The following is an 11,829-nucleotide window of genomic DNA, read 5'->3' as shown; positions in this document are numbered from 1 at the left end:
CTCAGTGAAAAGGCACAGAGCCCATTTCTTATCTCTAAGGCTTTATCCTTCCTTCTAAAGAGCACTAATTTTACCACTGAAATCATGGGGCAAGCTCTTAAGGAAAACGTGACTTCTTGAAGAGGGCTCATCTTAGATAAACTTTTTTTTCCCCCCAAACACCTCAATAAAACCAGAGTGCTTTCACTCTCAAAAGATTATTTTAACTAAAGCTCGTCAGCTGTCACTACAGCTGCAGTGCAAATAAAAGTCCAGCCCATGGCTGTGGAAAGTCTCCAGCATTAGAAAGCAAACAGAAAAGTCAGCCTGTGTTTAAAATAGATTTGAGTGTGGAAATCCACAGTTTGACAGAGAAACTGATAACAGCTAAGACCAGCTTATCATAAGGAAGTGCACAAAGTTTTTCAAACTCTTTTCCAGAGAAGCAGGGAGATAGATATAAAAACACGTGTGAGAGACACATAACAGATACAGAAAAATGAAATCACACCCTCACCAAGTCAGAAATAAAACTTTTGTGACAGCAAAATTCAATCCAGCAAGATCCTGTTCTGAGTTGAGCCATAGCTCATCCCGAGTTTTTCCAGCAAGGACAGAGGAGGATTTTGACCTGGGTTACACTTAAGTCATCTAAGAGCAACCTCTAGTGGTGTTTCCAGCCAGGTACCTCCAGGAGGGAAGGACACAGCACAAACTGTTCTGGATTGCTTCCAGGGGCTTTCCAGAGCAGCTGGGATGGGCTTTGCACTGTTCCTGCTCCCAGCACCACTCTGAGCAGGGACCTTCTGAAAAGAGAGAACTGGAAACCCTGTTTTGCTCCAAAATTACCAAATGTTGTGCCATCAGCTGAACTCTGGTTAAATAATATAGATGATTAAGTCATAAGCATCCAGGATTTTCTGTATTTTCCTCAAATCCATTTTTAACAAAGCTCCAAACCAACATGTTTTTGTCTGCACTGAACCCCCATTATCTGAGGGAAGTTCAGTAGCACAAGTGGGTAGCATTTAGTTAAAATCTAACTTGTTCCATGTCATTTAGATAATTTAATTAGTTACCCCTCCACCCATAGATTTTCTAGGTATATCCCAGCAGTCAGGACCTGCAGTGTCTTCTCTGGGAAAGGAAATCCTGCACCTCCACACACAGCAGTTTACCCAGCCAGTGGGATCAGAGTGATTTCAGTACATATCTTCTAAACACCAAAATCAACCATGGTACAGACAATAATATATGTGGAGCTTAAACATGAAACTACAACACTGTAGGACACTTCAAGGTGAGGATTTTGATTAAGCCAGTTTGAAGTGCAGTGTGGATTCACCTGTTCAACAGAGAAAGAGACACATACCTTCTACCACAAAATAATTAAGTGTCACCTTAATATGCATTCTATTAAAAATGCATTCATTTATCAAGTGTTTTAACTTGACAAAAGTTGTCAGAACTCCTGTGGATTACAGACAGACAAGAACATTTCACAAGCTATAGAAAAAGGCATCAGCATATGTGGCTTTCAGAAATTAATAATTTGCTTAATAATCCCCAGCTCCACAACTGGGTGCAGGAATCCCCTTGGTTTCTGCTCCATGCAACAGCAACACAAACCCAGCAGTTATTCTGGATTGCTTTGTCAGCTGTGTCACGATGGTTTCTTGAAACCTCTTAAAATGGGGTAGATGTTCTCAAATGCCTCATAGATCTCAGAACGGTTTTTTGCTCCTGAATGGACATTTAAGAAAAAAAAGACAACAACCCCATGAATTAAAAGAATGTTGAGAGTAACTGGATGGAGTTAAAACCCACTGAGATTACAAACCATGAAGAAACCCAGGAGATTGAGAGCACCTTACTATTAAAGGAAGAATTTCTATCTGCCACCTCAAAGAGCAATTTCTAGCTTGCTTAGCTTTAAGACTAGTTTTGTTTAATCTGTGGGACCTAAACAGCAATTTTCTGCTCTTGACAGGTGCAAAATTATGGCTTTGAAGAAGGAAAAAAAGCAACTGAGCAGCACCATGGTGTTATCTGCTTAAGAATAACAGCTCTGCCCGTTCATAAGGTGAGTGGAAAGGTAGAAATAAGAAGTGAAAGGCCTTTATTTCATACTGGGAGCTGTTCTGTGGTCTGAGACCTCTCCTTCTCCAGCTCTGAGAACCAATTTTAATTTTAAGCTGTGTGTTAAGACACCTTTGATTTCAAATCCCTTTCTGTGGCACTGTAAACAAATCTTTACCAAGACTTTCACACAAACTGCATTGCAGTAGGCAGGAACATTCCCTGCCAGCAACACTAATCATGCTGGTCCAGCAAAGAAAACTTCATTTAAATGAACCAAAAATGGAATTAAGCCCTCCTCAGGTTGGATGTGTAAACCTTTCCTCATGTCCTCACTTGGACGTGAATAATTCATCTGCCTTACCACAACTTTTGCTTTCAAAATTAAAGTTGCTTTCTTGATTAGGGAAAAAAAAACCTCTCCTCACAGCTCAGCAAATTCAGTTTTTTCATTACAGCTGGGCCTATTACTCACAGAAAAGTGTGTACAGCAGGCCCTGAAGCAAGGGTGTTACAATTAGTATACCCCAGAAAATGCAAGCATCAGTGGAATGGAACTGACCAGTATGGTTTTACTGACCAGTATAATTTTACTGGACCTAAGAAAATTATGGACATTGCAGGGGGAAGCATTTAGGCTTTGTCCTGTGTGCCCCATCCTTCAGTTCACTGAGATCATTCCTGATTTATGGCTGTGAGAATCTCTGGCTCAGGCAGGCACTTCTCTTGCTTTCCACATGTCTCAGAACTGTGTTGTCAATATGATGTTGTCAATATTCAGAGCTTCTGGGAACAAGCACCATTTACCTTTCAGTACATGTGAATAGAAGCATTTTTATCAGCTTCACAAAAAGGATGTGCCAGGTACTCAGGAAATCACATTTTTGGACCTGGGATGTGAGGTACAGGTATCTGCTGAGCACACTGACTCACAGCAAAGCTTTTGCCACACAATTATTTTGCCAATCAGTCTGGAACAAGCTCTTAGATCTCCACCCTTTCCTCTGATAATCCCTACTAAATGTTGTCAGTGAAGTGTTTTAAGAAGTTTGTTTCCTGTCCAAGCAATTTTAAATTGCTTATTGTGAGGTTCCTATTTAAGTGCTTGAGTAGTTGCTGGCATGTCAGCATCCTGTTTGCATCCTCTGCATTGGCACGTGGCATCAGTCTTTGAATAAAAAAATTACTTAACATGGAAATCTGAGACTCTGTATATGAAACAATACAAGATTCTAGTGCAACAATACTGATGTTATCTGCAGAACACAGATAAGCTGCAGCAGCCATTGAAACAATCCCTGAGTGGCAAGATACTGATTTTTAGTTAATGTTTAATTGAAATGCTCTCTCAGAAAGTGGAGTAGCAGTGGGCTACAGATATAGAGAGGCTCCACTTACCAGTCAGCACAACTTTTCCAGACACAAAGATAAGCAGCACTATCCTTGGTTTGACCATCCTATAAACCAGGCCAGGGAATAGTTCAGGTTCATAGCTGTTCAAAGCAAGCAGGTAAGATTAGTAAAAGGCAAATGTTGTTTCAGTATTGTATGAATAAAATGCTCTTTAATTACAGTAACAATGGGGTAATTAACCATCTGACCTGAGAAAGGCAGGTCAGGCTTTGGAGAGAAAACCTGTTCTGTTAAACCCAGCTGGAGCTGGTGGGGGGATCTTCATGCTGACTTGGAAAGACTTGTGAGCCACTTTTGATTTATCACAGCAGTGGAACCTTTACTGTAATCCTCAAACAGCCCTCAAATCAAGGAATGGCCTGGGTTGGAAGGGACCTTAAAAATCACCCAGTTCCACCCCCTGCCATGAGCAGGGACACCTGCCACTATCCCAGGCTGCTCCAAGCTCCATCCAACCCAGCCTGGGACACTTCCAGGGATCCAGGGGCAGCCACAGCTTCTCTGTGCCAGGGCCTCACCACCAGCCCAGTAAATCTTTCCCAGCCTACAAAGAGCCCTTATCTTGTGCAACTAAGACAACATTAACAGCCAACATAAATATTTAATGTATGTCTAATTCCTAAATGAAATGCAAACTATTAGCTGCAGTGCTAATGAAAGACAACTGAATTTTGTTTTTGTCAGTGCTGAAATCATCCTTTCCTGATAGCAATATCTAGTTTTGAACAAGCTGATCTCACAGGCACAACATGCCCATCACTCAGCTACAGCTTTACTTCCAATTCCTGGCTAAAAACCATCCAAACAGAACCAAAACAACGTACCAGAAAAACACAATATAGCTGCAATTCTGTATTTTGAAAATGAGTTTTAGCTTCATGTGTGAAGGTTAAGAACCTCATCCCTGCAGACAGGAGTCTGCTCTGCTGGGAGTTAATGCCACCTTGGCATTAGAATTCCGCAGTGGAGCACAGGCATGGAGCTCAAGTGGCTGCAGACCCTGCTGTGAGCTGCACAGGGCTGTAGCTGCTTTCCTCCTACCTGCTGAACTGCTGGTGGGTGAGAACCAAACCTTCCAGGCGGATGGGGAACCTCACATCACAGCTGCCCACCATGTTCTGGATCTTGAAGTCCAGGAACTTGGCAGGGAAGCCGAGCTTCTGCACCACCCGCGCGTATTTCCTGGCTGCCAGCCTCGACTGCTCCTCACTAAGGGAAAAAAGCTTTATTGAAATATCCAAACAGCCCTCAAAGCACAGAATCCCAGAATGGCTGATGCTGGAAGGAGCTTTAAAACCCATCTTGTTCCACCCCCATGGGCAGGGACACCTTCCACTATCCCAGGTTGCTCCAAGTCCCATCCAGCCTGGCCTTGGACACTTTCAGGGATGGGGCTTTTCACTGAAGGAAGAGCAAAATGGGGAAAAGATATTAAAAAAAAAAAAAACCAAAACAACTTTCATTAGTGCTTTCCTCTGCTCTTGAGGTAAAATTCAATTTATAGTCACCACTGTGCTAATCTGTACGCCAGAAATAAAGAGATCCTGCCACTGAAAATAGCAAGGCTCCATCCCCAGAACTGCTGCACGGAGCTAAAAGGAGTAAAGGACTTGTTTATTCACCTTCCTGTGGTCTGGTTGAACCCACTGGATGTGTTTCATCACTCAGAGGTTCCCCTTTTGTGAGGTTTTTCAGTTCCCCAAACAGCTTCTCAGTGCTGATGCAGGAGTAAGAGTGCAGGCACCAGTACAATCACCTACCTGGGGTGGTGGTGGGGCTGGAGAAGAGGTCTCTAAGCATCAGTTAACAGTCAATTAATTCTAATTTATTGTTTTGGGATATAAAAACCAAGGCAGTCTCTGCTGGACTACAGGGGTAAAAAGCTTCAGAGTACAGAAATAAACTTTTGCTTTCCCCAATTCCCTTTTCCACTAGAGGCAGATGTGTTGAATGGTGAACACAGACACTGAAGAGAGACTTGACAGACACAAGTTGTTCTAAACATTTAGAAATCAGTGAGAAATGCAAATAATCCCTTAACTATTTCTGGGAATGTTAGCAGCTTTTCTCCTGATGTCTGCTCAGCTCAATCTAAATTCAGGGACAGAAGTACACAGTTCAGAAATTCCTAAGGTGCCATCATGAAGAAAGCAAGATTTTCAGTATCAGTGCTTCACTTTTTTTTTGCAATTAGTCCTTTACTAGTTCAGACATTCTCCATCAGAATATGTGCATAACTGCAAGACCCAGACCTTTAGAGGAAGGGAAAAAACAGAAAAATACCTTTTTGCTCCTGTGCAGACCATTTTTCCTGAACTGAAGATGAGGGCTGTTGTTCGTGGTTCCCTGATTCTCATGATCACAGCAGCAAACCTCTACAAATTCAAAGGAGGATCTGACAGGAATTTAGCTGTATTTCTGTTTAGTCTTATAACAATTAACTCTTTCAAAGCTTGTCACAACACATATTTGCTTTTTAAGTGTTTTTTTACCACTCTAAAGTTATTTTCCACCCACCTAGGAGGAGGAGAGTTAACACCACACAGGACCATTGGGTTCCTTCAGCACTGAGAAAGGGAAGTGAGGGTAAAGCTTTGAGTCCAAGATTTACCTTTGGGTTATACTCTGCATTTCTGGCATGCAGAGCAATGTTCTTCAGATCCAGTTTACAAGCCAAGTTTACAGTTGACACGATATTCCTGAGGAATGAGGGAGGAATTTTCTCATTGCAAAACCCAGCCACTGCAGAGCCACCCCCCTGCAGTATGTGGAGTCACATTCCAATTAATAATTGCCATCAACTGATCTCCTGCTCTCTTCCCCACTCTAGCATTAAGCTACTTCTGGCAAAACTTAAGTAATTCAATCCCAGAACTGCACTTTGAGATAGAACAAGGTATGAAATTAATAATCTGTGAATTACAAGTTTGTGTGTGTTCCAAAAACTGCACCACTGAATCCTTTCACAGCTTTGGACTGAACCATTATTTAGAGTTACTATAGCACCTAAGGTAAAGGTGGACTATTTTCTACAGGTATAAACTATTCCAGAGTTGCTCTGTCCTAGACAGGACAGCATCTTTTAATGAGGCCAAAGTTTCTCACACTCAGTTCTGTTTCTGCTTTTGAAAAAACAGTGTGACTTCTTTAAACTCCTGGTCTGCTGTCATCTTTCACATACTCCTTCCTGGAAGAAATCCTTCTTTTCAAGGATCTTCATATTTTTGCCCAATATTGTCAGTTAATTTTCCCCACCTCTCACCTTCAAGAAGAGCAACTACTCCTGTAATTTTTTGACTTAAGACCAAGCCACACTTGCTACATTCTCCAAGTGAAAAGTCAGAGCAACACCTTGCAATTTAAGCCAAACTCTGACTATGATGTGTGCTGTATAAATAATATAGAACTTACTGCAGCTGAGGGACTATTCCAGAGCTTTCTGAAGCAGATGTTGCTGGGGTCAGTGGAGTCATTGGAGTCAGGGGAGGACAGATGTCAGATGCTTCAGGAGATGGCTGAGCTGCACCTGGATGTGACAAGCTGCTTTCATCCATGAGAACACCACTGTCCTCATCACTTGGTAGTGATCTAATGAGTTCTTTTTGTGTTTCATGGCCATCCTCAGAGAGGTTTTGTTCTTTGTTATCTTGGGTGACATCTGGGAGAAAGCTGAGATCCACAGAGGAGAAGTCTGTAAGGAGCTCCTTGGACTGACTTAACTGGGAAGCTGTTTGAGTTGGAAGTTCTAAATCATAAGGACTCATAGGAGTGAACAGATGAGGACTAGTGGAGAAGTCATCCTTGAATTAAGAAAAAGTGCCATTAAGGGTCTTGTATTAAAACAGTGTAACTGGGAGAGTGAATTAAGATTAATCTTAGCTAGGAAGTTTCAATAATTTTTGCCCAATATATATTTTAGCAAAGGCTGGTTTTAAGATGGAAAGTGTGTCCTTTGCTTCTTTGTGTATAAAAATCCAGACAGCTTGTATAATGCATTTTCTCACCACAGTCTGTGGGCACTCTAGAGAACTCCTAGGATAGCACAAATTGAGAAATACAGGTACAACACTGATACTTCACCCTTCACAGCCACATTATCACACTCATGAGTTGTTCTAAGGATGACAGACAGCATTTTCTGGCTGTCTTTGTCTCCCATCCTGTATATCATCCCATTTTCTCTCCCTGATGGCAGGGGACAGTGTCAGTGTTGCTTTGTGCAACAGAGGGCAGCAGCTCACAGAACCAGCAGCAGTTCATTCCTCAGCTCCTGGAGGCCACCAGCCCGATTGAAGCTATAGATGAGAAGATGGGACTAAAAAAACCTCACCACAGTCAGCAGAACCAGCATCCTGCCCTGCACCAAGCACACAACACACCTGCAAGCAAGTTATTTCAGACTAATGCCCTCCTTTATCAATTATTTATTATTAAAAGCTGTTTAAAGCTCATCATCATGTCAATGAGGCAAGAGTTTCAGGACAGGATTTATTCCCTCTCCATTGGTACTTAAGCCTCTTTCTGAAGGTAGTTTCTGCCAACATCCACAGCAGGTGACAGCTTGGACTAAAGAATCTATACAAGAGGTTTTGTGTTTAATCAGGCATTGTAAAGTTCAAGAGCCAGAAGGACTTGAAAAGTCCAAGCACAAATCAGAACAGGGAATGGTGCATAAGACTGAGGCCTTTGAGTTGGCAGGAGCTGCCTGACCTCCAGCAGGAGCAGGATTTCCAGATCAATGCTTCCCAGCCCTCAGCTAGTGCTGCTCTCTTCTAGTCAGCTCACTTGGCAAGCCAGCCATGCACATCTAGGAGATCTCTGCTCCTACTTTGCAGTATATTTGCCTGCAGACACTTGGAAAACTCTGACCAAGTGACAGATCCTCCCAGAGAGCCCTCACTAGGCTGAATACAGATGTAATCAGGGAAGCATTGCCAACACTTGCATTTAAAACTGCTTCTAAAACTGACTTTAAGTACAGAGCCCCACAGAAGATCTGGTAAGGCAGGGTGCTGTTGAGTTAGCCTAGGTACTCCTTCACCCTTTAGAAAAAAAGGAGTCAAATACATAATTAACAGTTATAAATAAAATATTATGGAATCACAAAAATGTATTTATTTTTAATAGGTATTTTTCAAGTCAGCAGCAAGGGAAGGAAGTCACAGTCCCTGCAAGAATTCCTGTGAACTAAGGATTAGCTGTACTGGAGCTCATTAGGAAGGTTTTGTATGCACCACAATGAAGAAAAAATGGTACAAAAAGCTCCCTGTGAGACTACTCACATCCTACTAATGGGCATCAAAGAATGATCATAACAGTAAAAAAACCACCCACAAACAAACAATCAAAGCCAGTTGTGACATATATTAAAGAAGCTGGTGGAGAAATGAGTGGTACATGAGACTGGAAGAATCACACAGCTGGTAAAGTTTTCAAAAAGCTTCAAAAGTTACATAGAGTAGGTAGAAACAGAAAGCAAATTTTCATTTCTGAGCAGGTTTACACCTGAGAGGTGTGAGGAAAAGCCATGATAGGGTTAAATGCTGGGGAATGTTTCCTTCATGTCAGACAGATGCTCAGAGGCTGTGCAGGGGCCACAAGACCATGTTTGCATTGGGCTGGCTGCCAAGGGTTATTGCTATAGACTCTGGGTTAATTAACCTCACCAAGGCCCCACCAACTGCATCCCTTTGGAAATCTCCCAGCAGCTCCAGGGAGGAGATTTCACACACAGATCCTGTCTGAGATCCCTCGGTTTGGGGCAGCTTGAGGGGAAACAGCCTTTTTCACTTCCACTGCAAAATCCCTGCCACTCAGGTAGACACAAATCAAACCTAGCTGCCTTAAGCAACAGACTTGGATTATTTTTTTTTCCTCCCTACATTGGTATCATACATCTGCTCTTATCAAGTGTCCCAGCAAATCTGAAATATGAAAAGCTCACTGGCATTTGCAAAAGCTGTATTGTACCTGAACACATTCTATACTTTGTGAGGGCACATTCAAAGAGTCTTACCCACTGCCACAGGACAGTCTCTAGATTTAAACAGCTTGTGCTAAGCTTGTTTTCTGAGCTGAAAAGTGGTTACAACATGAATGTGAAGAAGTTTTGTCCTTTGAGTAATGATGATGTTCAGCTGAGGAGTAAAACCCTCTCCTCATCACTCACCCAGTTGTTCCTGACATCAGGACGACAGTCCCAAATACCAAAATCATGAATTTTTGCAGACGTTTACTAACCACAACAAGGAGCTGCGAGCCTCCCACCCTCTCTGCCCACCCACACGAGCACCCGGCTGACCCTGACAAACAGCATCCCAGCACAAGAATCAAAACCCAGCCGCATCATCCCTGTCACAGGCAGCAAGAACACCTCCCGCTGCCGAGAGCTCCCGCACACTCCGGGACAGGGAGGGACGCGCGGGATTTCGGGCTCAGCCGCAGGATGCGGCAATGACGCGCTTGGGGCGCGGCTGCGGAGCTGAGCTCAGCGGAGCGTTGGTGGTATAGTGGTGAGCATAGCTGCCTTCCAAGCAGTTGACCCGGGTTCGATTCCCGGCCAACGCAGTTCTATTTTGCTCCGGTTTGTTTGCTTTTTCTTCGTCTCGCTTTATTTTCCGCTTCCTCCCTTACCTGCCCGCTGCAGCTCTCCAGGTACCGCTCCAGCGGCGACGCGCCCTCCATGTGCACAGCCAGCCACACAAATTCCCCAGCTCTGCTCCTGGTCCGTTTTTATTCCCCAGGAACAGCCCCGGGGCCACCTGCGGCTTGTCAGGGAGCAGAGCCCATCACAGCTGGGAGTTTTACCCTCCCCAAGCTGCCTTAGAGCCTCTCGCCTGCCTGCACGGCTGTCTAAGAGGGTTTGCTCCGTCCTGCAGGACTAGAGAGATATCGGGGTGCTCTTCTCTTTACGGGAACCTAAAAATACAACTTGTCTCCGAGCTCCTCTGAGCCTGCTTTCCTCTGCAGGGTTGAAGAGAAATGGAGTTGGACCTGTAGCTTAGACCTTGCACAGATGATGCTTTTCAGCAAGTGTCATGTGCCCCTTAATTTCTCCCACCTGCCTCATCGGGAGCAATAAGGCACATCTGGTCCTTCGAGAGGAGTCCCCCCACAGCCAGGAGTGTAAACTTCAAACTGAAGGTATTGTGACGAATTGGTTTATTCTCAGTCGGGCTAACACTGCTTAGGCAGGGCGGGGAGAAGCCTTTACTCTTTACATCCACTGTCCCCCCCGTGCAGGCATTTCCCCTCCGGAGTGCACTGCTGCGGTCTGTAAGTGATGATTTAGGGCCACTCCCTTTCCCCATGTCCCGGTGCGAGGCAGCACGTTCCCGGGGAGGAGCTCACGTTGTGCCTGGCTGATGGATGCTGTGGGAGTCCCACACTGCTGGCACAGTTTGGCTTGGCATTGCTTGAGTCAACGCCAGCAGTTGCTGTCTGACTTGTTCCTTCTCTCCTGTGCTGTTGCTGTGTGGGATGGATGGATGGATGGATGGATGGATGGATGGATGGATGGATGGATGGATTTCTGTGGAGGCACAGTTGGGAACACACCCCTGTGCCTGCCTGGGCTGCTGGATGTGCTGACTGTCGTGATCACTGCACCTGTTGCTCTGCCAGACAGGACTTTGCTGTGAGATTTGCTTACAAATAGCAAGTTGAGCTGAAGAAACCCTTTGGAAGAAGATGTCAAAGCTCAGACATGCAGCAGGGCCTTGGGAGGTGCTGCCAGGCTCTTCTCACTGCCCCAGAGGTGCAAAGGCTTAGATTAGTGCCCTTTATCCAAGGAACAGAGCATTCCCTGGCTGATGAGCATCCTTCCCTCCTCAGCCAGCCTGCTGGGCTTGTTTGTGGTATTTCAGGGACTCACCTTACAAGTGGATAATAAAAGCTGCCAAATCCTCCCAGCCCCAGAAAAATCCAGCCTCCAGCAGGATGATTTACATCACACAGCCAGTCCTGCAGCACCCAGGAGGCAAATCAGGCAGTAAAGCAAGGAGAGGACTCAGAGTGGTTGTGCTTTGAATTAGGGAGGCTGGTGGAGCTAGTTTGGGTCAGTTTGGGATGGTTAAATCTAAAATGTCCCATTTAGGGCTGGCAGGTGATTGGGGTGCTTGCAGACAGCTCCATGGTCTCAGCTGCCTTTGTGGGCACAGCAGGATGGGGTCCTGGGGCTCTGCTCCCACCAGCAGTGCAAGCCCAGCCCTCACAGCTGCTTCCTGCCATGGGCCTGCCCTGCCCACAGAAATCGTGGAATTGAGGGATTGTGCTGAGTGCTGCCCTTGCAGTGACATCTCAGGGAGCCAGGAGGTTGGTGCCTCCCCCAGTGTGTGACACTATTTGCTGTACTTAAAC

At 44.7% G+C, this 11,829-nt stretch overlaps 1 protein-coding gene across 3 annotated transcripts; it reads right to left on the bottom strand.

Moving 5' to 3' along the window:
* Positions 1 to 157: 157 nt before the first annotated feature.
* On the bottom strand, positions 158 to 10,486 carry TBPL2 (TATA-box binding protein like 2). Of its 3 annotated transcripts, none has more exons than XM_079309956.1 (7): positions 10,105 to 10,486; positions 6,883 to 7,271; positions 6,083 to 6,170; positions 5,755 to 5,846; positions 4,513 to 4,680; positions 3,457 to 3,551; positions 158 to 1,722 (listed from the first exon to the last, which is right to left on the bottom strand). In XM_079309956.1, the coding sequence occupies exons 1-7, from the start codon at positions 10,153 to 10,155 to the stop codon at positions 1,643 to 1,645; spliced, it is 963 nt and encodes a 320-aa protein (XP_079166082.1). In that variant the 5' UTR covers positions 10,156 to 10,486; the 3' UTR covers positions 158 to 1,642. The 3 variants fall into 3 exon arrangements, with proteins under 3 accessions (XP_079166082.1, XP_079166084.1, XP_079166083.1); XM_079309957.1 differs by having other exon boundaries at positions 1,287 to 1,719; positions 3,453 to 3,551; positions 10,105 to 10,343; XM_079309958.1 differs by lacking the exon at positions 4,513 to 4,680 and having other exon boundaries at positions 10,105 to 10,343.
* Between the last annotated feature and the right edge of the window lie 1,343 nt (positions 10,487 to 11,829).

The sequence above is a fragment of the Erithacus rubecula genome (assembly GCF_903797595.1).
Source record: "Erithacus rubecula genome assembly, chromosome: 6".
In the NCBI taxonomy this organism is placed as follows: domain Eukaryota; kingdom Metazoa; phylum Chordata; class Aves; order Passeriformes; family Muscicapidae; genus Erithacus; species Erithacus rubecula.
Note: the sequence above shows the minus strand (reverse complement) of the source record. Positions and strands in the feature narration are given on the sequence as shown.

Bases quoted from the DNA above. Each gene is read 5' to 3' on its own strand.
- TBPL2 (XM_079309956.1), bottom strand. From the start codon at position 10,155: ATGGAGGGCGCGTCGCCGCTGGAGCGGTACCTGGAGAGCTGCAGCGGG. The intron at 3,552-4,512 runs GTAGGAGGAAAG...TGCTTTGAACAG, and splicing joins ACCCACCAGCAGTTCAGCAG to CTATGAACCTGAACTATTCC. The intron at 1,723-3,456 runs GTAAGTGGAGCC...ATGTCCATTCAG, and splicing joins TGGAAAAGTTGTGCTGACTG to GAGCAAAAAACCGTTCTGAG.